This window comes from Coffea arabica, chromosome 6e, assembly GCF_036785885.1.
Source record: "Coffea arabica cultivar ET-39 chromosome 6e, Coffea Arabica ET-39 HiFi, whole genome shotgun sequence".
NCBI classification, from domain to species: Eukaryota; Viridiplantae; Streptophyta; class Magnoliopsida; order Gentianales; family Rubiaceae; genus Coffea; species Coffea arabica.
In genome coordinates this window covers 18,840,798-18,868,728 of record NC_092321.1, presented here as the reverse complement: position 1 = coordinate 18,868,728, position 27,931 = coordinate 18,840,798, and the positions used below count along the sequence as shown (strand labels likewise).

The window sequence follows — 27,931 nt, the reverse complement described above, 5'->3', positions numbered from 1 at the left end:
AGCAAGAAGGCAACAATCATCAGGATTTCAAAAGCGAAAAAAAATCCAAATAAGCCACATTTGCTTCTAATGCCCATTTGATGTGCTCCTAATTTGCTGGGTAATTGCAACGTCAAAAGTTCCCTACATTCTATTGCTACAGGATTAAAAAAAAAGTCATATAGTTTTGTTAATTGCTATTGGATTTTTAGAAAGGTAATATTGTCAATATGCTACCTATGATAGTAAGTCTCGTCACAAACGATAGAATCTTTGTAGCTGAACTCGTACGGGAAGACCAGCAAGAAGATGAAGAAAAGGCCTTTCTCAGTCATCTGTGATGCTCATCTCCGCCACAAATCAGGGGCAGGAGGTACTCTTTCATTTCTTTCTCCAAGAAACTCCACCCTTATTCAAAACCCACAATCGGCTTCTAGTTCTGCTGTTTCTCATGCCTATAGTACTGGTAGTACAATTAGTAATCATCACCCTAAATCTGACAGTAGTGTTCTTTCCGGGTCTTGGGGATTGAGGAGAAATATCGATAGTATCAGCAATCTTGATGAAGCTCTGGGCTTTTACAAGCACATGGCTCGGATGAGACCTCTGCCTAGTGTTGCTCATTTCAATAGACTGCTGGGTCGTATTGTTAAGATGAAGCAATATTTGGTGGTTCTTTCTCTTTACAGAGATATGGCTGAGTTAGGATGCATTCCGCTTGATGAATACACGCTTAATATTGTGATTAACTGTTATTGCTTCTTGGGTAAAGTGAATTTTGGGTTTTCTATACTGGCTGGCTTCTTCAAGCGAGGTATTGTGCCCGATACGGCCATCTTTAATACTCTGCTCAAAGGACTCTTTTGGGAACACAAAATTCATGAGGCACAAGGATTGTTCAAGAAAATAATATATGAAAAGCTATGCATGCCTAATGAAATTACGTATGGGACCGTCATAGATGGGCTGTCTAAGGCTGGGAACACTAGCATGGCCATTCAAGTCCTTAGATTCATGAAAAAAGGAGGAAGGTGCAGGCCTGATACAGCTGCTTACAACACTATTATCGACGGGTTGTGCAAGGATAAAATGATGGATCAAGCTCTCTCCCTGTTACACGAGATGATTGAGAAAGGAATTGCCCCCGATGTCATCACTTACAATTGTTTGGTCCGGGGCCTGTGCAATTTAACTAAATGGAAGGACGTTGAAAAGCTCTTGACTGAGATGAAGGCTTATAATATTGTTCCAAATGTTATCACTTTTAGTATTCTTATTGATGCACTATGTAAGGAAGGACAGTTAGAAGGTGCAGAGGAGGTACTGAAAATCATGATTGAGCAAAATCAGAAGCCTGATAATGCTACATATAGCGCATTGATGGATGGGTACTGTTTACAAGGCCGAATGGATGAAGCAAAGATAGTTTTTGATAAAATGGCTGCTAGCGGCCTTAATCCTGATGTTCAAAGCCATAGTATATTGATCAATGGTTATATGAAGAAAATGAAAGTGGAAGCAGCCATGAGTCTCTTCCAAGAGATCCGACATAAAGGGTTAACACCGAATGTTGTTACCTATACCACTGTCCTGCAGGGTTTATTTAGTGTGCGGAGGTATCTTACAGCAATTGAAGTTTTCAATGAGATGCGAGCTGCTGGCATAAAGCCTGATTTTTACACTTACTCTGTGTTGTTAAATGGTTTATGCAAGAATTCACATGTTGAGGAAGCACTTCAATTTTTGCACAAGATGGAAGTTGATGGAGTAGATTGTCATATAACAATGTACAACATCATCCTTGATGGATTATGCAAATGTGGGAAGCTTGACAGCGCCCGGCATCTTTTCTATAGTCTCTCTTCTAAAGGATTGGATCCTAATGTTTCAACATATAACACGATGATAAATGGCCTCTTTTCAGAAGGTTTCCTAGAGGAAGCCAAAGAGTTTATTAAGAAAATGGAAGAAAATGGCTGCACTCCAAATCTAATTACATTTAATATTATAGTTCAAGGACTTCTTAAGGCTGGCGAATTTAATGATGCAGTGGTTTATTTTGATGAAATGGATAGGAGAGGATTCTCGCTGCATTTGTCTACTTTTTCACTTTTACTAGATTCATACAGAGATAGTGGAAATGATCCCTCTATTTTTAAGATAATTGAGAAGTTTGCTCAAAAAATGGGTAATGGAAGTCTAAATAATGGTGAAGGGGGATCTTATCCTTAATTGGCTTCATTTGGGACCTTTGAATAGTCTGCTGCTTTTTTTGGCTCCTTGCATTTAATCATCCAAAGGTACATGATGTAGATTCGCAGCTGACATTGTTGTCAGTATCTGTCCTTTTGGTTTCAAAAAGTTTATCAACAGTCCTTGGTGGAGCAATCTTTGAGCGTATTCTAGAGATTTGAAGATTTAATGCTTGCATGGTGGTAAGCGACAATGTGTTAGAAGCTCTCTCATGACTATCAGATGAAAAGAGTGTCTGCTTGCCCGTTTTCAATGCATTTCATGGTTTGTACACTTTAATCATTCCTCTCTCATCACTTTCTCAAAATTTTATGCCTAATTGTCTCGATGGTTCACATTGTCTGTTTTAGTCACTCTATGTATGCTTACTTGATACATGATAGCTTGTCCATGTAATTGTCATGTCGGGTTACTAAATTGCAGCTTAATTGTTCTTATACAGACATTGTTCGCATGGCAGTTGCAAAATAATCAATTAAGTGACCAGAAAAAAACAGGAGTTGTGGATGAAAGTCATTGTACTGTAGAATTCACATTCTCCAATTAAACTTGACTGCCATTTTTTCATGTCTTCTTTGTTTGAGTGCATGTTCTAATTCTTCCCATATACATCCCTGCCCTCCCCTTAGACATGAAATTAGCTCACAAGTCCCTGAATTTACGGATTAAAGATCAGAGAAAGTGTAACTAGCAGTAACACCCAGAAGTTTTTACCTCCTGTGATAATTGGAAATTGCATTCTGTAAATTTTAGAGGTTACAAAGTGTTTTTTGGTTGATTTTGGTGCCTTAAGTTTGCAAGCACGAGCACAATTAAGGTCCAAACGGTTTTGTATTAGGGCCATTAACTTCTGAGTTTTTGTCACACATTTATTAACCATTTTCAAGTCGTGAACTATTGATGCACCTTTTGGAAGGCAAAGGACGCCCTCCAGCCAAAGACTGAAGGGCAGCCGTGGCATAGCAGTTCTCAATCCGCTTGTTCTGGTTGAAGAGCAGCTATGGTTAAACTATTAAACTTCAATTCCCTTGTATCTTCTTTACCTGAGGGTTTCTCCCCACGGGAATTTTTCTGAGCTACTGATACGCATTGCAGGCACACTTCTTAGCTTTCTTCTCCCTTTCTCTAGAATGAGGTGATAAGCATGCTGGAATATTTAGAAATTATCATCTGTAGTTATCTGTGAGTGGAGAAGATAGAAGTAAGTTTGACTTAGTTGTTACCTACGGCATCTTCTATTCTATTATAGACGAAAAATGCTTCTCTTTCCCTTTCCGAATTTTGTGAGAGAATATAGAAGAAGCTTACTTAGTTGTTAGCATAATCAAAAGCCATTGGATGCAAAGAGGCTGCTTTTGTCGCTCAACGTTCTGGCCTACATCATCTTCTATTCTTTTATTATACCAAAAACGCTTCTCTAATATATTGGACCTGCTCAATGGAGCAGCATGAAGATGTTGAGTTTATCGCCTATACCATATAGTAATTGCATTGTTTATCTTAAATATTATTGTCCAAGGACTTATTAAGGCTAGCGAATTTGATGATGCAGTGGTTTATTTTGAAGAAATGGATAAGAGAGGATTCTCACTGCAAGTATCTACTTTTGCCTTTTTACTAGCTTTGTTCAGAGATAGTGGAAATGATCCATCCCTTTTTAAGATAGTTGAGAAGTTTGCTTCAAAAATGTGCAATAACAGTCTAAATGTTGGAGGAGGGGGATCTTATACTTAATTGGCTCCATTTAGGATCTCTGGATATTTCACTCTTTTTTTTGCTCCTTTTTTTATTGGATTTTGCTCTTTAGATGCTCTTCTCTGTCCTTTTTAAGAGTTTTTACTTGATAGAGATTCAGATACTCAATGTAGTATATTTGACTGGTAATATTTAAACATGGTGAACATTCTAACTTCAATAAGAGGGCAGTGTAAATGTCTCTTAATCACAGGCCTAAGCAGAAATTTGTACTATTATCAGTTAGGCTTGTTCTAACAGAGTGTAATTTTTGTAACCTTAGTGAGTGGTGAATTAATTAATTAAAGTTGGCGCTGAAATATGCTATCATCACAGATCTGGATTGGCCATGAAATTTGTCCCCAAAAAAAATGCAGAAGTGTGGTCTGCGCATCCAAACTTTCAGAGCATTCTTCTGTGCCTGTGTCTTTCTGCTACCACTCTTTTCTTGGTATCTGTTTCTTTTAGGTTTGTTCATGTGTTCTGAGTGAAAGTTTGACAGCCTGATGCCTGTTGAGTTCTGTTTACATTTGGTAGGAAAGGGAATGAAGAGCCTTACATTCGGTAAGAAATGGAATGACTTTGTTGCCTATGGAAAAAGAAGATGGAACCTGATGAATGCTATTTCATTACAGGGATACATTAATTCCAGAATGGGACAAACAGAAATATCAGAACAGGCACGTCAAAGAATGAAAGCACATAGGATTCGAGTAAAGCAAAATCTAGTTGAACATGCTTGATATTTTTGAAACACCACTGAATCTGTGATGTAGTAGCTTTTTTCTTTCCCTTCTCTTTGTAATGCTTGTACTCGTTCTAGCACTATACAATAGTAGTAGGTATACTTTGATGACATTAATTATCTGTTATCTTTCTTTATACAATAGTAGTAGCCCTTAATTCTGACTTGAATTTCCCTTTTTCCACTTTCTGTCATTGAAAAGAATAGTGTCATCAGACACTATCAGTGCATGTGCATCACCATGCAATCTAAGTCTTGGAGAGTTGGAAAGTAAAGGTTATCTCCCAATACAATTATAGTTACAGGTGAGGAGTTTAATAGTTTTAATGACTTGGGTGTTAGAAATTGCTTTTAGGGTTAATCACACCGTGAAATCCTTGTTTTGTCTTAATACCTTGTTAGAATTATAAGTATCAATACTAATAGCTTTGGTCCCAAAGAATAAAAAGCAAATGAGTCTTTAAGTGGATTAATCAATTTGGTATGCAAAACCCTTTTATTTTGGTTGGGCAATTTTTTTTCAAAGTTATTGTTTTTCCTTTTTGTTTAAGTGCTATTTCAAAACAAGATAACAAATGAAATATCACCAAAATTTGATGATTATATTTATTAGCTGTATTAAAAAGATGTGGATATGCTTTTTCACGCTTAAAATACTTGCAGTGTACCATGATACTATATGTTTTTTATTGAGTAATGTACTTGATAAGAATAAGAACAAGGTAGAAGATATTAGCACTTTTTTAAAAAAAAGTTTTAGAAGATATTGCATTTGTCTACTTTTTCATTTTTACTAGATTCATACAGAGATAGTGGAAATGATCCCTCTATTTTTAAGATAATTGAGAAGTTTGCTCCAAAGATGTGTAATGGAAGTCTAAATAATGGAGAAGGGGGATCTTATCCTTAATTGGCTTCATTTGGGACCTTTGGATATTCTGCTGCTTTTTTTGGCTCCTTGCATTTAATCATCCAAAGGTACATTATGTAGATTCGCGGCTGACATTGTTGTCCGTATCTGTCCTTTTGGTTTCCAAAAGTTTATCAACAGTCCTTGGAGGACCAATCTTTGAGCATATTCTAGAGATTTGAAGATTAAATACTTGCATGGTGGTAAGCGACAATGTGTTAGAAGCTCTCTCTTGACTATCAGATGAAAGAGTGTCTGCCTGCCCATTTTCAATGCATTTCATGGTTTGTACACTTTAATCATTCCTCTCTCCTCAGTTTCTCAAAGTTTTATTCCTAATTTTCAACTTTCTCGAAGGTTTACATTGGCCGTTTGAATCACTTTATATATGCTTACTTTATATATGATTGCTTGTCCAGGTAATTGGCATGTGGGGTTGTTGAATTGCAGCTTAATTTATCTTCATATACAGACATTGTTCACATGGCAGTTGGAAAATAATCAAATTAAGTGACACGTAAGCTGGAGTTGCAGATGAAAGTCATCATACTGTGGAATTCACTTTCTTTCACTAAACTGGAGAGCCACTTTTTTGAGTATTCTTTGCCTGAGTGCTAATGACTTGTATTTAGCATAAGCGTGCTCGCATTTTAACTTATCTAAGCTTCATAAAATTGCTATGTTGTGCTAATGACTTGACATGTGTCCTTTCGTTGGCAGTTGTCCTTTTACTTTCGAATACTCATTGTTGTTTTCAGAACATACTGATATTATGGAAGCAAACATACTGGAACTGGCAGTTGGGCAATTTGGACAACGAAACATTCACTGATTAGATATGGACGATGATCCAAATGCAAAGTTTACTGCAGTGTTAGAACGTTCTGTAGTACCATTGTCTGTATTGACCCAATATCTGCTCTTTGCCTACTGTTGCTTTAGCGACTGCTTAAGTTTGATGCTGATCAGCAAATTGATAGTAGCATGTAGGGAATAATATTTTATTTTGCTCTTTGACACTCTGTGTGTCTTGTTAAGAGGCCTTTTAGGTATCCAGCTGCTTAAAGTTCTGGATTGCACCCATCATAGCGATTCATTTATTTATGTATGTTGGATGACTGAGCTGAGATATTTAATAGGGTTGATCGTTTAACTGCAAGTAGAGGACAAATAAAATCTGTTTATTAATCGCAGGCCCAAGCCAAAGCTTCTATTGTTAGTAGTACTAGTTATAAGGATTCTTTTCCTTCTTTTATTCTGCTTTGGTTCTTTGAATACCTTTTCCAGTTTTGTATTCTGCTTATGGTTGCTCAAACTTCTCTTAATTACAGGCACCAAGGGAGGAAGTATTGCCAATGCAGAGATCGGAGTTGAACTCAGAAGGATGAATGCTTGAAGCTTTTACTAATGAGCATGGCATGATTTCGACATGATTTACTTTAGAGAGGGTTGGATAATTGGTTAACTTTGATGCTGGAGAATGTGAGCTACCACAACAGATCTGGACTGGCCATGAAATGGAAATTAGATATTTGGTGGCTGGATGTCATTTTTTTCTTCTTACTATATCAAAGTTTGTCTGCTGAGATTTGCTTGTATATTATCCTAAAAGTTTTCTTGTTCAATTGGTTTGTTGGCCATCTTGCATCTCATTTTGCATAGACAAATTATAGGACAGGAAGGAGTTTGTTGAGCTAGTACTAGTTTTCAACTGGACCCGAGAACATTTTCTGATATGCTCGGGCCTTTTTCTGTGGTTGTGAAGCTGATTGATTGCCTGGGCTGCCTGCTCGTGGAGATGTAGCTCTTTCTTTCTTTTCTTTTTAAAAATTTTTTGGCTGATACTCTAATGAAAGTGCTAGCGCTTGGCAAATAAATGAGTATTATAAGTGACTTTTATCAGATGTTATCATGTTATGGTATTTAAAGGAAATGATAATAATAATAATAAAATCAAGTATCATCACAAAGGATACATTCTAAACAATTGGATGCGAATGATTCGAAAATAAATAATTTGCTTGCATCAGTTAAACATTTTTTTTTATTTTTTCAATCATTTTTTTTATCTCACATGTATCACATCACAAATAGTATTACAATAATTATTTTAAATAAATATCTCAAATAATTTTCCATCCAAACACACTCATTGAATTTAGTGAATTGATTAATAGGATACATGTGTGCATGTTATAAACTAATGTTGATATCATATAAATTATTAAATGTCATAACTAATAGATATTTGGATTTTTTTTTTCTAATTGACCATTCATCGTATCTGTCAACATGTGTTTTTTTGCTCCGTATATGCTAACAAGTGTTTTTCAAGAAAAGTGCTTATGTCGTAATAATTTTGTAATTAATGTAGAATTAAAAATGACAAAAGAGGATAACCTTTTGATGTGGGAGGGATTTTATTTGATTTTGGTCTAAAATGGAATTTACACTCTATTTTTTGTTCTTTGCATTTTCACCATTTATTTTATTATATAATTTAATAAATAAAAATTATATGATTAAAATAATAGTGAAAGTATCAATAAGAAAATGGGAGTATAAATAACATTTTTCGAGCAAATTGGTGATCAAAATAAGGATTTTTTATTTTCAGTGCCACGGATCCATTCACAGATTTCGATAAAAAAAAAAGACATTACACGTGTCCCCAATAACTTGGCCTTATTATTATAAAATATTTCATGTTTTAATACTAATTCAATCTGTGATAAGTTTATGCTCATGTGTCTCTATATAGTTTTCTTAAATTATTGAGTTTATTTTCATAAAAAAAGCCAAAAATATCAATCTCAGAGTAATAAACCAAAAATGCTAAAAAGAAACCAAAACTACAAAATGAAAAACCAGAAAAGAATATGAGAAAAAGTTAATCACAAAACCTGAGAGGAGACGAGACGACAACCTTCAGCAAAAGACAAAAGAGGACCATCGTCTTTGGCTCCTCAGCTCCGAAGGCAATACCATCAAGAAGATGAGAAAAAGGGCCTTCTCAGGTACTGCTACTACTGCCGCTTTTACTACTCTTTCATTTCTTTCTCCCATCCAATCTGCTTTTCACTCTGCAGCCCTCACTATTGGTTTTTGAAGAGGTGATTTTTGGTGGGTATTCGAACCGACCGGAATCAGTCTCTTCTAAGGTGAAGTGAGGTGAATCTTCTTGTCCGTGAATGGCGGGGCTTCTCCCCTGAGATCTATCCGACGATCAAGTTAATATGAGAATGAGAGAAAAGCGATGGTATTGTCAAATGAACAGTATGCTTACTTGTTAGGGGTATATGAGGGGTATTTATAGAGTGGGAGTGGATGGTAGGACGGAGGTCTTATGCTGGTGGGACCCATGTCCTGCCATTACGGCTCTGCTCTCTGTCAGGCGATCTGACTCTGACACTGTAGCCGCCTAGACAGGGTGATGAGGAGTCTTATGCAGTAGCCATTAAGTGCGACAGTGCTTTTCAGATAAAGCACTGGTCCTGGATGATGTCAGATGGGCTGACATCATCAGCATGCAGCCGAGGCGGAGGTATGAAATATAGAGGTCATCTGGGCAGTAGACCAGAGGCCTGTCCGAGATCAGGGATCATACTCAGGACAAGACTTCACTCGTGTGAGGAATGAAGTGGATTCACAGATCACCTCGACCGAGCGAGGGTCGCCGAGGTGAGCACCCTCAGTATTAAAAGTAGTAATCATCATCAGGCTAAGCCTAACAACATTGTTCATTATGGGTCTCCGGGATTAAGGAGTGATATTGACAGAATCAGCAATCTTGATGAAGCTCTAGGCTTTTACAAGCAGATGGTCCGGATGAGACCTGTGCCTAGTGTTGTTCATTTCAATAGACTGCTGGGTCGTATTGTTAAGATGAAGCAATATTTGGTGGTTCTTTCTCTTTACAGAGATATGGCTGAGTTAGGATGCATACCACTTGATGAATACACGCTTAATATTGTGATTAACTGTTACTGCTTCTTGGGTAAAGTGAATTTTGGGTTTTCTATATTTGGTAGCTTCTTCAAGCGAGGTGTTTTGCCCGATACGGCCACCTTTAATACTCTGCTCAAAGGACTCTTTTGGGAACACAAAATTCATGAGGCACAAGGATTGTTCAAGAAAATAATATATGAAAAGCTATGCATACCGAGTGAAATTACGTATGGGACCGTCATAGATGGGCTTTCTAAGGCTGGGAACACTAGCATGGCCATTCAAGTCCTTAGATTCATGGAAAAAGGAGGAAGGTGCAGGCCTCATACAGCTGCTTACAACACTATTATCGACGGGTTGTGCAAGGATAAAATGATGGATCAAGCTCTCTCCCTTCTACCTGAGATGATTGAGAAAGGAATTGCCCCCGATGTCATCACTTACAATTGTTTGGTCCGGGATCTGTGCAATTTAAGTAAATGGAAGGACGTTGAAAAGCTCTTGACTGAGATGAAGGCTTATAATATTGTTCCAAGTGTTATTACTTTCAATATTCTGATTGATGCACTATGTAAGGAAGGACAGTTAGAAGGTGCAGAGGAGGTACTGAAAATCATGATTGAGCAAAATCAGAAGCCTGATAATGCTACGTATAGAGCATTGATGGATGAGTACTGTTTACAAGGCCGAATGGACGAAGCAAAGATAGTTTTTGATAAAATGGCTGTTAACGGCCTTAGTCCTGATGTTCAAAGCCATAATATATTGATCCACGGCTATATGAAGAAAATGAAAGTGGAAGCAGCCATGAGTCTCTTCCGAGAGATCCGACATAAAGGGTTAACACCGAATGTTGCAACTTATAACACTGTCCTGCAGGGTTTATTTAGTGTGCGGAGGTATCTTACAGCAATCGAAGTTTTCAATGAGATGCGAGCTGCTGGCATAAAGCCTGATTTTTACACTTACTCTGTGTTGTTAAATGGTTTATGCAAGAATTCACATGTTGAGGAAGCACTTCAATTTTTGCACAAGATGGAAGTTGATGGAGTAGATTGTCATATAACAATGTACAACATCATCCTTGATGGATTATGCAAATGTGGGAAGCTTGACAGCGCCCGGCATCTTTTCTATAGTCTCTCTTCTAAAGGATTGGATCCTAATGTTTCAACATATAACACGATGATAAATGGCCTCTTTTCAGAAGGTTTCCTAGAGGAAGCCAAAGAGTTTATTAAGAAAATGGAAGAAAATGGCTGCACTCCAAATCTAATTACATTTAATATTATAGTTCAAGGACTTCTTAAGGCTGGCGAATTTAATGATGCAGTGGTTTATTTTGATGAAATGGATAGGAGAGGATTCTCGCTGCATTTGTCTACTTTTTCACTTTTACTAGATTCATACAGAGATAGTGGAAATGATCCCTCTATTTTTAAGATAATTGAGAAGTTTGCTCAAAAAATGGGTAATGGAAGTCTAAATAATGGTGAAGGTGGATCTTATTCTTAATTGGCTTCATTTGGGACCTTTGGATATTCTGCTGCTTTTTTTGGCTCCTAGCATTTAGTCATCCAAAGGTACATGATGTAGATTCGCAGTTGATATTGTTGTCAGTATCTGTCCTTTTGGTCTCAAAAAGTTTATCAACAGTCCTTGGAGGAGCAATCTTTGAGCATATTCTAGAGATTTGAAGATTAAATGCTTGCATGGTGGCAAGCGACAATGTGTTAGAAGCTCTCTCATGACTATCAGACGAAAAAGTGTCTGCTTGCCCGTTTTCAATGCATTTCATGGTTTGTACTCTGTGACCACGCCTCTCTCATCACTTTCTCAAAATTTTATGCCTAATTGTCTCGATGGTTCACATTGTCTGTTTGAGTCACTCTTATGTATGCTTACTTGATACATGATAGCTTGTCCATGTAATTGTCATGTCGGGTTACTAAATTGCAGCTTAATTGTTCTTATACAGACATTGTTCGCATGGCAGTTGCAAAATAATCAATTAAGTGACCAAAAAAAAACAGGAGTTGTGGATGAAAGTCATTGTACTGTAGAATTCACTTTCTCCAAATAAACTTGACTGCCATTTTTTCGAGTCTTCTTTGTTTGAGTGTGTGTTCTAATTCTTCCCATATACATCCCTGCCCTCCCCTTAGACATGAAATTAGCTCACAAGTCCCTGAATTTACGGATTAAAGATCAGAGAAAGTGTAACTAGCAGTAACACCCAGAAGTTTTTACCTCCTGTGATAATTGGAAATTGCATTCTGTAAATTTTAGAGGTTACAAAGTGTTTTTTGGTGGGTTTTGGTGCCTTAAGTTTGCAAGCACGAGCACAATTAAGGTCTAAACAGTTTTGTATTAGGACCATTAACTTCTGAGTTTTTGTCACACCATTTTCAAGTCGTGAACTATTGATGCACCTTTTGGAAGGCAAAGGATGCCCTCCAGCCAAAGACTGAAGGACAGCCGTGGCATAGCAGCTCTCAATCCGCTTGTTCTGGTTGAAGAGCAGCTATGGTTAAACTATTAAACTTCAATTCCCTTGTATCTTCTTTACTTGAGGGTTTCTCCCCACGGGAATTTTTCTGAGCTACTGATACACATTGCAGGCACACTTCTGAGCTTTCTGCTCCCTCCCTTTCTCTAGAATGAGGTGATAAGCATGCTGGAATATTTAGAAATTATCATCTGTAGTTATCTGTGAGTGGAGAAGATAGAAGTAAGTTTGACTTAGTTGTTACCTACGGCATCTTCTATTCTATTATAGACGAAAAATGCTTCTCTTTCCCTTTCTGAATTTTGTGAGAGAATATAGAAGAAGCTTACTTAGTTGTTAGCATAATCAAAAGCCATTGGATGCAAAGAGGCTGCTTTTGTCGCTCAACGTTCTGGCCTACATCATCTTCTATTCTTTTATTCTACCAAAAACGCTTCTCTAATATACTGGACCTGCTCAATGGAGCAGCATGAAGATGTTGAGTTTATCGCCTATACCATATAGTAATTGCATTGTTTATCTTAAATATTATTGTCCAAGGACTTATTAAGGCTAGCGAATTTGATGATGCAGTGGTTTATTTTGAAGAAATGGATAAGAGAGGATTCTCACTGCAAGTATCTACTTTTGCCTTTTTACTAGCTTTGTTCAGAGATAGTGGAAATGATCCATCCCTTTTTAAGATAGTTGAGAAGTTTGCTCCAAAAATGTGCAATAACAGTCTAAGTGTTGGAGGAGGGGGATCTTATACTTAACTGGCTCCATTTAGGGTCTCTGGATATTTCACTCTTTTTTTGCTCCTTCTTTTTATTTGATTTTGCTCTTTAGATGCTCTTCTCTGGCCTTTTTAAGGACATCTTAGGTATCCAGCCATGCAAAGTTGTTGAGTTTTTACTTGATAGAGATTCAGATACTCAATAGGAGGGCAGTGTAAATGTCTCTTAATCACAGGCCGAAGAAGAAATTTCTACTATTATCAGTTTGACTTGTTTTAACAGTCTCTGTTTTTTCCCATTTTGCTGTTGGTTCTTTAAAATAACTCTTTCAACGCTTATGTTCTGCTTCAGTTCTTTAAGTTCGTCTCTTAATCACATGCACTGTAGAAGCAAGTTTCGGTATGCTAAGATTGAACTCAAACGATAAATATTTGATTCTATCACTAATGATGACAGTATTGCTACGCATTAATGCAGATGGAAGAGTGCAATTTTTGTAACCTTAGTGAGTGGTGAATTAATTAATTAAAGTTGGCGCTGAAGTATGCTATCATCACAGATCTGGATTGGCCATGAAATTTGACCCCAAAAAAAAAATGCAGAAGTGTGGTCTGCGCATCTAAACTTTCGGAGCATTCTTCTGTGCCTGTGTCTCTCTGCTACCACTCATTTCTTGGTGTCTGTTTCTTTTAGGTTTGTTCATGTGTTCTGAGTGAAAGTTTGACAGCCTGATGCCTGTTGAGTTCTGTTTACATTTGGTAGGAAAAGGAATGAAGAGCTTTACATTTGGTAGGAAATGGAATGACTTTGTTGCCTATGGAAAAAGAAGATGGAACCTGATGAATGCTATTTCATTGCAGGGATACATTAATTCAAGAATGGGATAAACAGAAATATCAGAACAGGCACGTAAATCTAGTTGAACACACTTGATATTTATGAAACACCACTGAATCTGTGATGTAGTAGCTTTTTTCTTTCCCTTCTCTTTGTAATTTTTTTTCCCAACAAACGTTAACAGATTCATATATATATATATGGACACTTGATAGTACAAGATTTAATTACAAAAAGGGGCTACTACCCTCATTTCTTTCTGCACTAAGTCCATCAGCCATCTTGGGAAGTCTTGTTCCCATTCAATATCATGCACTAGCTTGACAGCACATTGATCCTCATATAAGACTGAAATTCATGATATAGTGCGATGAAATTGAGGATTCCATGAATTCAATAATGGCAACTATTTTACACAGGTAAACCATCCCAAAAAGAACACAAATTCAGGTACCACAATTTTACACAAATTCAGGTACAACAATTTTATTAATCTCTCTTTAAATAATCCACCATAAACTTCTAAAAAGAACCAAATCCAAGTTGCACAATTATATTAATCTCTCCTAAAGACAGCACTGCAATTATATAAGAAATTAAACAAAAGTAAAATTGAACAAATTAATTAAGCACTAAACTTTTGCAATAGAATGTAATGCACCTAGTACTACATAAAGTACACACATTGACTCTGCAGCAAATACAGAGAAAAAAACACCACCTTCACTAGGGAGTTTCTAAATTTTAATAGTAGTGGCAAATGTATCAACCAAGGATAAAAGTGAATATTGTTTTGTGGGAGTTTTTTTTGAGTTTCCGAAGGGGTGGGGTTGTTTTGGCTGCTTGGATTAGGAAATTGGGTATACATTTGCACTAGCGGAAGTGATTGAAGTGGTTGGTGGATATGAAAGGAGTAGAACTGGTGAGAAGTTAGGAATAGAAAGAAAAGCATATTATTTTGTAACTGACACTAAGTGATGGGCATATTTGTCAATTTTAGTAATAGAAAAGAAAATTAGAGTGCTGAGGTTTTACTTGGAATGTTATTTTCATTTGACTAATAAAAATTGCCTTCAAAAATTAGCAAATTCAGTCCAAACTGAAATTATTATTATTTTTTGTTATTCATCGAGATGATTGGTTACATTTTAAAAAATAGCCTTTTTTCTATGTTTAAGTATAACTTTTATTAAAGTACATTAGAACTAGAGTGATTGACTCCTTTTATAATGCTAAATAGCAATTTACACTTGTTTGGATTGTGAGTTTTTGCAGAAAAATGTTTACGTTTTTCGTGAAGATATTTTCCAATCACTTTTTTACCTCACATACATCAAATTACTATAGTATGTTTTTCATTAAAAATTCCTAAAAATAGCAATCCAAATAAGTATTTTTGACAATAATTAGGCACAACAATGTCATTGTACTAGTAGTTTGGGTAGAGCAACTTTTCTAAACATTTGATAATTCAATTTATTGTCTCTCACACTTCATAAAATGAATTTTTTAGTCCCTTATATTTTACTAAATGAATTCTTTTCATCATTCACATTTTTCAAAATAGAGTTTTCTTATTCCTCATTGATCATGTGTGCGAATAGTTTCTTTTTAAAACCCATGTACATATCTATTTGATTTCACTTGAATAGTACGAATAGCATGTAATATGTCTCTATTTGATTTCACCTAACGAAATTAGAGACATATTACATGCTACTTTGTACTGCTTAGGTGAAATCAAATATATATAAATATATATAAATTTTTAAAAATTGTTAGTTTTTCACTCATATTCATTTCATTTTACTTGAAAATTGAAAACAAAGAAGACATTTAATTTTAAATATTATTGAGCATTTATATTGAATTAAATTTGTACAGAAAAATTAAACAAAGGAAAAATATGACAAAAAAAAGTAAGTAATAGGTATTTTAAAATTTTAAGACAATCATAACAAGTAATTTAATTGTTGGTCTTAAAATTGATGAGTGAAAACTTCAGATTTAAATTGTAATTTATTAGTATGACTATAGAATTCGAGTTATGACCGATTAATTAGATGACCTTATTATACAACTCAATAAATAAATTATTACCAAAAGAAAAAGACCACAAATATTAAATAAGTTCATATGGTGAAATCACATAGATATATACATGGGTTTAAAACAAAATTATTAGTTTTAAACCCCTATATATATATATATATATATATATCTATTGAATAGAATGTGTACAATTAAGATTAGGCAATTTACGTGAAATTAAATAAAGATATATTACATATTATTCTTACTGTTCAGGTGAAATCAAATAGATATATACATGGGTTTAAAAAAAAACTATTGCACATGATCAATGAAGGATGAAAAATTCATTTTATGAAATGTGAGAGACAAAACAATTCATTTTTGTAAAATGTCAGGGATGAAAAAAATTTATTTTGTGAAATATAAAGGACAATAAATCGAATTATATAAAATTTGATTTGACAATTTTGCCTTCAAAAAATGATCACTTGCAAGGCACGTGATGGATTCCCACAAACAACTAGTCAAAAACATAAGTAGGGATCAAATTTGATCAATATAAATTTGTAAGGGATGGAAAAGTACACTTTTAAAAGTAAGGGATAAAAAAGTTATTTTACAAATATGTGAGAAACATCGAACGATTTTCTCTTACTACTAGGAGGCATAAACCGCGCGGTGCGCGGTGGTATAGAAAGAGAAGATGCCCAGGCAAGTATATGATGTGGAAGGAAAGTAATGGATGAGGATATATTAGCTTAGGTTAATGGGGGTTTTTTTTTAATGGTTTTTGTTATTTTTTTTGGTATATGGGGTTTCTTTAATGGTTTTTTGTTTTTTTTTTGGTATATGGGTTAAATAAGAGCAAAAAAATAAGCAGTAATAAACTGGAGCTTTAGGAAGATTGGAGCCGAATAGAACAAGATTTATAATGGAAACAATTTCCGTAGAAAGAAAGCTCTATAAAATAGAGCAAGACACAGAACTACAATTTATTCTCAAAGACTATCGCAGCACTTAGTAACCCAACACGGACTAAGTTAGATGAACAGTGAAATTAAAATGCCACGGATATAGTTTTTCAATGCCTTTTTTGTTGAATATGATAACAGCAAAAGAGGTGGCCGACTGTGGAATAAAAAGCAATATGTCTCCAGGGCAAAGAGCATGATCGACTGCGAAAGTGGCCCAATTTTTGTCGAGGGATCTCTGCTTCATGCCAATGCAATACGTTTTATAGCCGCTTGTAAGAATTACTGTTGGTGTTGTGTTTTCATGTAGCCGAAGGTCAGCAAATTGTGGAAGGGCCTATTTTAGGGGAAAAAAACATTTGTTAGATCAGCTAAGAATGCAGGTGTAAATAAATAGTATAAAGGAAAGTATTTACCAAGCTGTGCTTAGAACGGTTTGTATAAAACTGGTAGAAAGAAACAAAGGATGTCCAATCGTGCTGCAGAAACTGATTTATGGAGGAGGTGATAGTACATGAATCGGGCTGGTGTCTCAACAAGGAACCAGATGCTTCAACATTAGATGTAATGTTTGAAAGCATAGGCAGAGGAAGTGTCCATGGCATGAGAATATGTGACTGGGAAGTGCAGAAAGCCATGGAATCATAGGATAATTTTCCCTTGATTCTAAAGAAGACCATGTCATTCTTGTGGAGTAAATTCTTTGAACAGTACAGTTCCCAACCTTCTTCAAAGTATCCATCCTTAATTTTAATATTCCAGCAGCGTATGCCATGATACACTTTAATTGTTATGTCATCTTGGAATCCAATTGAATCAAAAAGATCAGCAGAGATTTTCTATAGAAGGGGAAACAAACAGAGTTAAATCTATTATGTGAGAAACGAATAGTTGGAAAACAGGTTTATTCTTATTTACCAACCTGTTTGGTCCTATTTGAGCAGAAAAAAACAAAACACCATGGTCGTCCGACTGGTATGCTTTCAAGGGAAGCGATGGTTGTATCTATAGACAAGGTTATAGTATGAGAAACGAAAGACACTTCAAGCAATAAATATAAAAGATGCAAGATATGAGTATACCAGTGGCTGTAAAAGCTTCAGGTGGAAGATTGATTATGTTCTGCAGCCACTGAGTAATCGAGTTAAACGAATATAAAGATGGTTCTCCTGTATAGCTTAGCACCTGCGGATAAGCCGCAAGGAATTTTTTTTTTATATAACACATGTTCTGTTCCCCAGGATTTTCAACCATTGTTGCAGCATGGATTGTTGCTTTGCTGAAAGTACAGAGAAAGAACCTGGTTTTGCTGTCGTGGGGAATGGCAACCCATTTCCTGAAAGGATTTTTTTGTGTGGTCATTGGCACGTTGGGAAGCACAATAAGAAGAAAGTGAGTAGGGAAAATGCTAAGGGGCGATATACAATAAAAGCTGCAGCAATGTTAGAGAAGTCTGAGTTTGTAAAGTGCAGCTGGCCAGGCATTTGTATGTCCTTATATGCTAGGGGAGCTTTCTGGATTTAATTATAGAATAGTTAAAAGGGAGTAAATACGGTAGGTAGATGAAAGCACTTAGGAATAAATTTTCAGAGATGTAATGAATGGCCGTGGCTAAAATGGTAGCATTTGTGTCCATCTTTATGGTGTTAGACCTTTAACCTAACTGGAAATGGCTCGGGTATAGTTATTGAAGCGAAAATCTGCCAAAACCAAACAGAACAAAGCTGGAAACTCCAAGAGTAGAGAAACATTAATTGCGCAAATGGTTATATCTATCAAGGTAGGAAAGAACCAAGCACGTTCCTGATGAAATTAATGGACATCTGCGCTGCTACACTGCAATGGAGTAAAAGGCAACTGTAGTTTTACCCTGGTTGCACAAAATCTTGGAAACAATAAATAGTTTACGGCCATCCAGAATGTATTGAGAAAAGAAAAGGTAACGAAACTTCTATAGCTTGGCAACAAAAGCTAGCAGCTTGTAAAAGATTGTTAAAAGTGCTTAGGACGATGAGATTAATAACATAAGTAGCTTCATGAGCAAACAGTGACTTGCTTAGCAACTGTTGCCATCTGACAACTATTTGTTGCGCTGCTTCTTTGAAGTGGCTTCCTCAGATTCATCAAAACTACTTCGAAGACAGCGGCGTGTTTTAGATGGCAATTCTTCTTTCTCTGAAAAAAAATAATAATTTGACAGTCAAAATAATATTTTAAGAAAGCTAGTATGAACAAGAGTTCAAACTACATACCTGGAGGTAAAGCAACAGAAGAAGTAGCCTGATCATTACTATTCTGAAGGTAGCTCTCCTTGTCTGCAAAAGGAAAATATAAGGCCAGTGAAATTAGTTATTACATACATGGAAACAGCTATAGCAAAAGCATCACATCTACATCAAAAAACTTAGAGCTTCAAGAAGCGCACCAGTCCCAGATTTCGAACCAACATGCATCTGATTCTCAGCAGAGGCAGTCTCAGCATTTTCTTCAAAATAATATACAACAGTGTAGTTCTGATATGATCCATCATTTCTTGTGCTTCCTGGTTTAAGTTGTACTATGAACATTTTATTCTTCAAGGCTTCATGGGTCCTAGCTAAAGGCAGGTCTTCATTCTATTAAGGAGGAAACAAACTGCAGGAATTAGAGCAAAGATATGGCATGGTCTGATATACATATATTGTCTATTTTTTACGTATATAAGGCCTGAAATTAAACAAGGGAAAAAAACTGCTCATTTAAACCTTGTTGAAGGAATCTATTGCTTGTAAAGCAGTAAATCCAAGCAATGCCTCGGCTTGTTCACCAAAAACTGATGCTGTAAGCGTGTCAGTTTCATCAGTAAGGTCAATATCAAAGCGGCATCTGCAATAGTTACATGTGAAAAAAAGATAAATATTTATGCAAGACATTCAGCAGGGTTGGAGAAATTCAGAAACTGCTGTAAATATCTTTCCTTGGCTGAGCAGATTGCTTTTCATTGCAATGGTTGCAAGTATAAGTGCATCCATAGTCAGCTGAAGTTATGCGACGGCACTTTACACATGCCATATACCAATACTTTTGCAGTATGTGTTCAAAAGAGAACATGCACTTGACCCACGAAACCTTTGAGGATAAGAATAGTGTTATCTGATTTATAGCAGGCGGTAGAATGAAATGGAAAGTTACTCAATAAAAGACAACTGCAGCTCACCTTTTCAGTTGGCAAAACATCTCGTATAGCAGTTAGTTTTTGTTGAGGGCCGTAGAACATTTTAGGAGATTGGTTACTATACGGCTTATCACGGCGGAGAGCAAGTAATTCCTTGTCATTCCTTGATGCCCTATGCATATATAATAACAGAGAGCAGAGCAGATAAATAATCAGTGGAATCGAAAACGTAAATGTACTTTTTTTTTACGCTAATGATTACCAATTTTTTAGGCTTCTAGCATCTCCAACAGGTGGATCAACAACAATTACTGAGTCATTTCTTGTTGACAGTGCTATTCCTGTTAGAACAATTACAACAAGGTGAGTTTAATTAGTAAAACAATACTATCTGAGCATGAACAAAACGGATCAAAGATTCTATATACCATTGTACGTGACAACTTTAAGTCTACGGCATATAACAACTGGATGCCTGTTGCGGTGGTCTGTAAGTAGCTTCCCTTCATTCTCGACAAATGCATTCCACAAAGATAGCACAGTAGGGACCATCCTAACATGTAAAGCAACAGGAAGAATATTTTTTTAGATAAGACTCATAAACAATTTTGTATTGAGACTGAAAGATTCTGAAGCAAAGACAAAATGATATACTCTTCATTCACAATAAGAAATCTCTGGACAAATGACTCCTGCGAATCATTTTTAATTGGAACAACAGGCATTGCGTCAACAACTACGGCCATAATATCTGATAAACGATGTAAAGAAGTAATTAGTTAGGTTTTCAATCAAAGTTCTGGGATTGACTACAAAAGAACTGATCAGAAGCAGAACGCATACTGACCAACAGTTTGAGACTTTGAATCAGCATAACTGGCTAAGTCTTTAAAGCTTATAGGAGCGAACTCGGACGGCAAAACAATGCTCCCCTGTTCATTAAGCTCCTCAACAACAGTTTGTGTGCTTATCACCCACTGCATCGTAAGGCCATTAGTTTGATACCGCTCCTCAATTTCTCTGACATCAGCATTTGATATCAGATACTTCTTAAAAACATGGAGTTTTGTTCCCATCTTTTCAATAGCAGCATTAAACATAATTCCCTCAACTCTGGATCCCTGGTATTACATTCAAAAGAATATGTTAACTCTGTATACTATTTTAGTTAAGCAAAAATATAGACCAATCAATTCATCACAAAGTGTGGTTCATACCTGTTCATCAGCAAAAACAAATTTCTGGTATCTTGTGGGAGACTTTTGTGAAGAAGCAACGTGCATCTTTTCCTGAACAGTAACGTGGGCTGACCATCCTCTCATTCTTGGTCTGATATCAGCAATGCAGAGCAGATTCACCATTCTACTAAAAAAGAAAAGTTTTAAGTAAGTATAACTGATGAACCTGTAGTATTGGGACAATTGCCTCGGGTTTCCTTTGAACTGGCATTCTTAACTACAGCAACAACTCCTCCTATTAGCTAAGAAAACATTACAATCAAATGCTTAAAGATACAACTTTTTTATGCTTAAAACAAAGCAGGACAATCCACTATACTGCTGATTAATAAAATCCCACATTGCAAATTAAGATTTACTTCAAGGTCAAAGAACAGTTGCATACAAAACTTAACTATTTAAATGATGAGGAAAGTACAATCCAAAAATAGAGCATTTAAGGGAGTAAATTGACAAATGGGAAAAACAAACCAGAAATAAAAGCTACTGCTTAGCTAACGTAAGAACTTCATCAAAGACCACATTTCTAGTTTTGCATTCAGTGACTGTGTCACGATATGTTGCTGGCACTATTAGGACTTTAACTGCAGATGAACTTTTTGCACGGGAAAGGGCAACGTATAGCTGGCCATGAGAAAAAACAGGTTCACGCAAGTAAATCCCTACATCATCCAAAGTCTGTCCTTGAGACTTGTTTATCGTCATGGCAAAACACAATTTGATAGGAAACTGAGTTCTTTTAAAGGGTATGCCATTCTTTTCGCCGTCGGAAGTTTGGAGAGGAATCTTTGGCAAGAAGACTTTTTTACCGCAGTACTGACCCACTGCAATCTCTGCACAAATAGTGTTGTGCCGGAGCTCTCGGCATATAAGCCTGGTGCCATTACAAAGGCCTTCCATTGGGTTTAAGTTTCTGAGAAGAATAACTGGACAGTTCTCCTTTAAGATCAGCTTATGAGGGGGTAACCCCTTTGGACTTAAAGAATTGAGAAAGTCTTCATAGTCGCCTTGATCTTTCTCATTTAAAGTTCTATCAGAACTTATATAAACATGCGGATCTTTAGGAAACCTATCAATAATGATCTGGTTAACATCATCAACAGCATTGTTTGTTGGTGATAGAATACACCGATTAATCATCTGATATGGATCTGAAGCATAGATGTTTAGATCACCAAAAACAGATTCTATTAACCTGGTGATTAAAACACAAAGTCAGAACAAAATACCGAGGGTCAACTAAAAGTAACCTATCACATAAATAAATGATATAGTAACACTATACAGAAGAAATATAGTCACCTGTTAAGAGAAGCTTCCTTTCCATCATAAGGGATGATCATATCCTTACATAAAGATATTTTGCCGTCTTTGTCTTCTGGTTCACGGCCCTCGCCTATCCGTAGCAAGAATTCAGAGAAAGCACGATCCATAACAGCCCTCATATTTTCAGTTAAAGTAATTTTCTGCAAAGCACTCCAGAGAGGGGAGTTAACAAAACTTGACTGAACCAAAACATCTCTAGTTGCATCTCGAATCACAGGTAGGGTCTGCCGGAAATCACCTCCGAAAACCACTACCTTGCCACCAAAAGGATCATCGCTTTCCATTATATCTCTAAGAAGCATATCAAATGCTTCGATTGTTTCCTTCTTAGCCATTGAAGCTTCATCCCACAATATAAGTTTGGCCTCTATAAGCAACTTAGCAATAGAGCTTTGCTTACTAACTTGGCAAGCCTTAGTTTTAGATATGTCAAGAGGGATCTTAAAGCGCGAATGCGCAGTCCTCCCACCAGGAAGAATGGAGGCAGCAACACCGGACGATGCTACAGCAATGGCTATATAGCCTTGAGAACGCAGTGTAGCAAGGAGTGATCGATAAAGAAAAGTTTTCCCCGTTCCACCAGGGCCGTCGATGAAAAAACTTTGGGCTTTGGTCGAGAAAACTTGTGCCATGATAGAGTCATAGGCACATTTCTGACCTGCATTAAATTTTGAAGACATTAGCAAATCCTCCTCTGCGAACTGAACACTTCTCTCAGCTTCAATTTCCTTTGTAATCCGCTGATCCAATGTAACACCAAGATAATCAGAAACCAAGTGAAAATCATTTACACTTTTACCCATTTGTTCCAAAAATTTGCTGAGCTCCTGAAGAACCAACATTCTGATGTATTCAGAAGAATATCCAGTGAGTGAACTATGTTTTTGATAATCCCTTGATAGTTCAGTTTCATACTTTTCCCACAGGTGTTTGGGGTTTGATGGGGAGCAGAAAGCTAGCATCACAGCAAATAAGCTTCTGAGCGAAGAAGGCATCTGGAAAGTAGCAGCCTCATCAAGGGTGTCTTCGATATACGTATCTGATTGTAACAATCCCATTTGGAAAGCAGCTTCTCTGTAGGAATTCATACGTATGCCATTTACAGTCAACAAGTGGTCAAATGAAGCAGGTGCACAGACACAAGACAAAAGCAACCTCAAGAAATATCTTTCTCCTTCTGCTGGGCTAACAGTCACCAATCGGCCAACAACTTTTCGCCGTTTTCTTTGAGACCAACGCTTCTTGGCTGGCTTCCATACAAAAAACTCAGGAAATTGTTTGTAAAGCAGCTTGAGCTCCTGAGCATACTTATTTGTTTGATTCATATAAAAGAACTCAGTCAGCATTGTCTTTGAGAAGTCAACATCAGCAACCAAATCAGCAAGATTAGTTTTTCTGTGAAAAGAAACCATTTGCTCTCCAGGCAGATGGACCTGTAATGCGTAGACGCTCGGGGTCATTTCATTTAAACCAAACCGAAATATGCGCCAAAAAGCTTCTGCAGCAGCGACCCATCGCCCAGACTGGAAGTCGGAAATCTCATCAACATCTTCAAAGGTTTTGTCAGAGTGGATATAAAAGCTCACACGATCATGTCCTTTATAAACATATTTGTACAGATACTTAACTAACTTAACAGTGGAACAGATTTCCACATTCAAGTGGCAGTCAAACAATGCTAGAAGGTATGGATTATATGGAACAACCCATCTGTTATCTAACAAATGATCCCTTACTCTTACACAGCGACCATCCATCCTTCTCCTATAATGAGGATAACCATCCTCTGTATAAGTTGTGTAGTCAGTGAAGCTCTTTGGATAATGGTTCTTGCACACTCCATCTTTCATACAAACATTATCTTTTTTTAACGAACCACATGGACCATGCAACATGTGTTTCATAACCAGAAAGTGCAAATGAGGTTGCTTCGCAGGATCAGGTATTTCAGCCGAAACTATCATGTCATAAGCTTCAGGATTGAGGGGCTTATATTCTGGTTTCAAAATGATCAACATATGAGCATGAGGAAGTCCTCTCTTTTGAAACTCAATCACATACACACAAGCAGCAACTTCACCAAATATTTTCTTTTTTGTGATTTCAGCCTTTAATAATTCCAACTTTGCTCTAAACACTCTTGAAACTAAATCAGGTCTATCCTGAGCTTCTTCTCCGTATTTGAGGTTGTCCTGTATTTCCTTCCACATCCTATTACAAGTCATGGTAATGAATATGTCAGGTTTACCGTACCTCTGGACCAAAGACATAGCATCTATATACCTCCGTCTCATGTCCCTTGGACCACCAATAAAGGAAGATGGAAGGTAAACTCTTCGGCCAACCTTACTACCTTCGGTCTGACCAGAAGAGATGCTATCTGTTACACCTTTAAGAATTTCAGTTCTAATTTCTTTTTGTTTTTTCCTATGGAATTCAAGCCTAGAGGTCTCTATCTTAACATAAATATCAACGGCGAACTGCTGCAAGAGTCTCCCTGTGTGCAAGAGCATTGACCTATCATTGTCTCTAATCTGCAATTTGTAGCAATAATATTCTCGAGCAGAAACAGTGTCACGTTTCTTTTTTCCCTCCTCAGCAGCTAAAAAATGAAAAACAAAAGATAAGAAATTTAATATTTTTAAAAACCAATTAACCATTGAAGAAATTATATATTGGTAGGACAAGTTTAAAAGACTTTTAAACAAGACATGAGGACAAACATAAAAGAGTAAATAACAGGCAGCAAAAATGGCAATAAAAAAAATAAGCAGAATTAAGTAAAATTCTTCCCTTGAGGGGAAAACTGAATGTAGGACAGCAAACGAAGAATGATCTTCAGAAATAAAGATACCTTCATTTTCCCTTTGAATAAGACCAATAGCTGTTCCTATTTGAGCGGCATCAACAAGACCACCATCATCAGTTTCCTTCCTCTTTCTTTTATCAGTAGTGGTGTTTCTTGGAATACCATAGTGCCAGCCAGCTTCACCTCGAGGAAACAATAGCGGATATTGCAGAGAATCGTAGCACGCAAAATAGTGCTGAATTCTATGGCTTGTATTTGCATGAGTATAAACTTGTATGTGGGCGCCCTTGTCTAAGGCTTCATTGTCAGTCTCTGTCCATATTGCAGCAACTTCTGAAGACGTTGGCATGTTATATAAACGCTGATCAAGCCCTGGATTGGAATTAAGAAATATACTATGGTCATCCAGATTAGGAAGTTCTCTTAGCGACTTGAAAACCTTGGTATAAGGATTCTGTTCAAGAATACCCATTAGGAGTTTAAGAGTGCTGTCACGTAATCTTGGAGAAGCATCAAGTCTCTTCGACAGTTCCTCCTCTTGATCATAGAAGTATAGCTGGATACCAGTAGGAGGATGGCCATTTGGCTTCAGACTATTCAGAAGGTGATAAATTTGGCCTTGTACACGAAAAGTGTAAACTCCCTTAGTATTCTTGGTCAGATCCTTATCATATTTTGCAGCAAAAGTGCTAAAGGCAAGATTATTATTGTATGTGCGGACATTCTTCCGGAAATGAACGCAGTCCTCATCTGTACCAGAATAGAGCCGGAAGAGGTCGTAAGGCATCACAGGATGAACAACCGAAACCTCACCACCTGAACAGCAAAAATTCGGAGGTTCCAAATGGAATCGCTTAGCACTGCAGTGTTGACACATTGGCGCATCAGGGAGGACCAATGTTTCAGTTGGAATCTGTTTCAAGCGAGAAAAACTGCCTTTTTTGGTCCTTTGTCGCTTACCTAACAACACACAAAACCATATACTAATCAAATTCAAGGGGGGGGGAAGGAAAAATAATGTGACCTGTAGCACTTGAAGGCACAGTTAGAGTAAAATATATACTAAAACTAACCGCTATTTTGGAGTTGTGTGCTAACAAGAATCTGTTGGATGCCGTTTTGTTTAGAGGAATCAGATGGTTCAACATTGATGATACAAGTTCCTTCTCCAACCAGGGAGTCAGTATACGCTGGCACAGCAAGTTCATAAGAAAAACTCATAAGAACTGAAAACATTTATAAAAGAGCCATTCAGATAAATAAGCAAACGTTTGTTAAGAAACAGAGTTTAAACTGAGTATCGCACCTTCAGGCACACAAGACTGCCCAGGAGTAGTAGCTAAAGAAGAGGGCAAAGCAGATGAAGGCAAAGCAGATGATGATGACTGGAGTTTTGTGGATATGCTATCAAACAAATCAGCTAATTCATTATTGTCAGGAATAGGGTTTGGTGCAGAGCTGCACGTCTCAGGTGCAGAAGCATTCAGAATTTGCTCTGGGGGAGGCTTCTTGGCAAAGGCCCTATAGTTTTTCTGACAATGTTTAACTCTGGGGACATTGCACACAGGAGTAGAAGCCGTGGGTGGAGCAACGTGCTCTGTTTTTTTCGCAGCATATAACTCCCTCCTGTGCTGGCGAATTTTATTTTTTTGCTCTTCTGGCATAGCTGAATAGCTAGATTGCTCAGCAGTATGCATGTTACCTGCCTTTTTCCTAGCATACCGCTCCCGTCTTCGCTGCAATAACTCATCCTTTTTCTCTTTTGGCATATTAGCATAATGTATACGTCTAACGGTATTGCGGTCCATGTAGAAACTTACTATAGTATTTCATACAGCGAGGCAAAAGATCAGAGGGTAGCTATTTTTTGAGTTTATGAGAGAAACACGCTGCAACATTGCATATATTAAGATAAAAGATAAACAGCTAGCTATTTTGAGCCGAACATCTAGCAAGTAAATGCATAAACATAAGCATATAAATGCACAAACAGAAACATCTCCACCTAAACAGAACAAGTAAAAAGGCAACTGGACAGGTAACACTCAGAATAACACACCATCAGTTGAGCCTAAGGCATGGAAAGAGAGGAATGAACTAATGAACCTAGTCAGAAAAAAGCATATGCAGAATAAGGTAAGTAAGCACATTTCTACTGAACAATACCTGAAGGCCTTCAAGGGATCGAAAAAGAGCCAGAGAATGATAAAAGGCAAGTCACAGTAGAGCCTCAAGAATACTTGAGCTATCAGGAGCTCTCTGACGGGGGAAAAAGAGAAGAGAAGGCTAGTGAGAACAGAAAAACAGAAGCTGGAAAGTGAGTAACTTCATGCCTAGAAATATACACACACATTAGGAACATTATTATGGCCAAGTAAAACAAGGAAATAGACTAATTAACTATTCAATGGCTTAGTAAAAAAAAAAAGAAAAAGTCTTAACAAAAACGGTAAAAAAACAAAAACAGTAATAGCAGAAATATTTTCATTCATAATGACCTAAGAAAAAGGCTTTTTATGCCAGCTCTCATAACCAACAAATAGATTGCTTAACAATACAATGGCTTAGGGGGGGAAAAAAAACCTCAGCTATGGTGTGTAAAAAAACTCAAAAAAGAACAACGCATGTAGAGGTAGGTATGCAACACAATGAAAGAACAAAGATTAGGGGCTCATTGTTAGAGTAGCAGGCCATAGAGCAACCTAAGGAAAATATGGAAACACACGGAACAGGTAAAACAGGAAACAGAGTACGTGCAACAGCTCCAA

At 36.8% G+C, this 27,931-nt stretch overlaps 4 protein-coding genes across 7 annotated transcripts; 2 read left to right on the top strand and 2 right to left on the bottom strand.

The window, feature by feature from the left end:
• The first annotated feature begins 180 nt into the window (after window positions 1-180).
• LOC113695940 (uncharacterized) lies at window positions 181-7,424 on the top strand. Of its 4 annotated transcripts, none has more exons than XM_027215171.2 (2): window positions 181-2,496; window positions 5,752-7,424. In XM_027215171.2, the coding sequence occupies exon 1, from the start codon at window positions 289-291 to the stop codon at window positions 2,209-2,211; it is 1,923 nt and encodes a 640-aa protein (XP_027070972.1). In that variant the 5' UTR covers window positions 181-288; the 3' UTR covers window positions 2,212-2,496; window positions 5,752-7,424. The 4 variants fall into 4 exon arrangements, with proteins under 4 accessions (XP_027070972.1, XP_071911645.1, XP_071911644.1 ...); XM_072055544.1 differs by having other exon boundaries at window positions 181-5,905; window positions 6,953-7,424; XM_072055543.1 differs by having other exon boundaries at window positions 181-5,905; window positions 6,041-7,424.
• A 1,821-nt stretch (window positions 7,425-9,245) lies between these two features.
• Window positions 9,246-11,084, top strand: LOC113696521 (uncharacterized). Its single transcript, XM_027215923.2, has one exon. The coding sequence runs from the start codon at window positions 9,441-9,443 to the stop codon at window positions 11,082-11,084; it is 1,644 nt and encodes a 547-aa protein (XP_027071724.2). The 5' UTR covers window positions 9,246-9,440.
• A 7,632-nt stretch (window positions 11,085-18,716) lies between these two features.
• On the bottom strand, window positions 18,717-21,151 carry LOC113720572 (replication protein A 70 kDa DNA-binding subunit B-like). The gene is made up of 11 exons (XM_027245332.2): window positions 21,008-21,151; window positions 20,638-20,911; window positions 20,445-20,541; window positions 20,219-20,343; window positions 20,053-20,131; window positions 19,833-19,962; window positions 19,611-19,672; window positions 19,381-19,501; window positions 19,062-19,251; window positions 18,889-18,951; window positions 18,717-18,811 (listed from the first exon to the last, which is right to left on the bottom strand). Exons 1-11 carry the CDS (start codon window positions 21,149-21,151, stop codon window positions 18,717-18,719), a joined length of 1,380 nt encoding a protein of 459 aa, XP_027101133.2.
• Window positions 21,152-21,511: 360 nt separating this feature from the next.
• Window positions 21,512-26,971, bottom strand: LOC113728751 (uncharacterized). Its single transcript, XM_027253115.2, has 5 exons — window positions 26,470-26,971; window positions 26,237-26,353; window positions 25,209-26,123; window positions 22,331-24,956; window positions 21,512-22,223 (listed from the first exon to the last, which is right to left on the bottom strand). The coding sequence occupies exons 1-5, from the start codon at window positions 26,969-26,971 to the stop codon at window positions 21,512-21,514; spliced, it is 4,872 nt and encodes a 1,623-aa protein (XP_027108916.2).
• Window positions 26,972-27,931: the final 960 nt, after the last annotated feature.

Bases quoted from the DNA above. Each gene is read 5' to 3' on its own strand.
- LOC113720572 (XM_027245332.2), bottom strand. From the start codon at position 21,151: ATGGTGAATCTGCTCTGCATTGCTGATATCAGACCAAGAATGAGAGGA. The intron at 19,502-19,610 runs GCAATCTGCTCA...TAACTATTGCAG, and splicing joins TGCAACCATTGCAATGAAAA to ATGCCGCTTTGATATTGACC. The intron at 18,812-18,888 runs GTATGTAGTTTG...ATTTTTTTTCAG, and splicing joins TTCTGTTGCTTTACCTCCAG to AGAAAGAAGAATTGCCATCT.
- LOC113728751 (XM_027253115.2), bottom strand. From the start codon at position 26,971: ATGGACCGCAATACCGTTAGACGTATACATTATGCTAATATGCCAAAA. The intron at 24,957-25,208 runs GTATCTTTATTT...TTCATTTTTTAG, and splicing joins TATTCAAAGGGAAAATGAAG to CTGCTGAGGAGGGAAAAAAG. The intron at 22,224-22,330 runs GTGACTATATTT...TTTAATCACCAG, and splicing joins AAGGAAGCTTCTCTTAACAG to GTTAATAGAATCTGTTTTTG.
- LOC113696521 (XM_027215923.2), top strand. From the start codon at position 9,441: ATGGTCCGGATGAGACCTGTGCCTAGTGTTGTTCATTTCAATAGACTG.
- LOC113695940 (XM_027215171.2), top strand. From the start codon at position 289: ATGAAGAAAAGGCCTTTCTCAGTCATCTGTGATGCTCATCTCCGCCAC.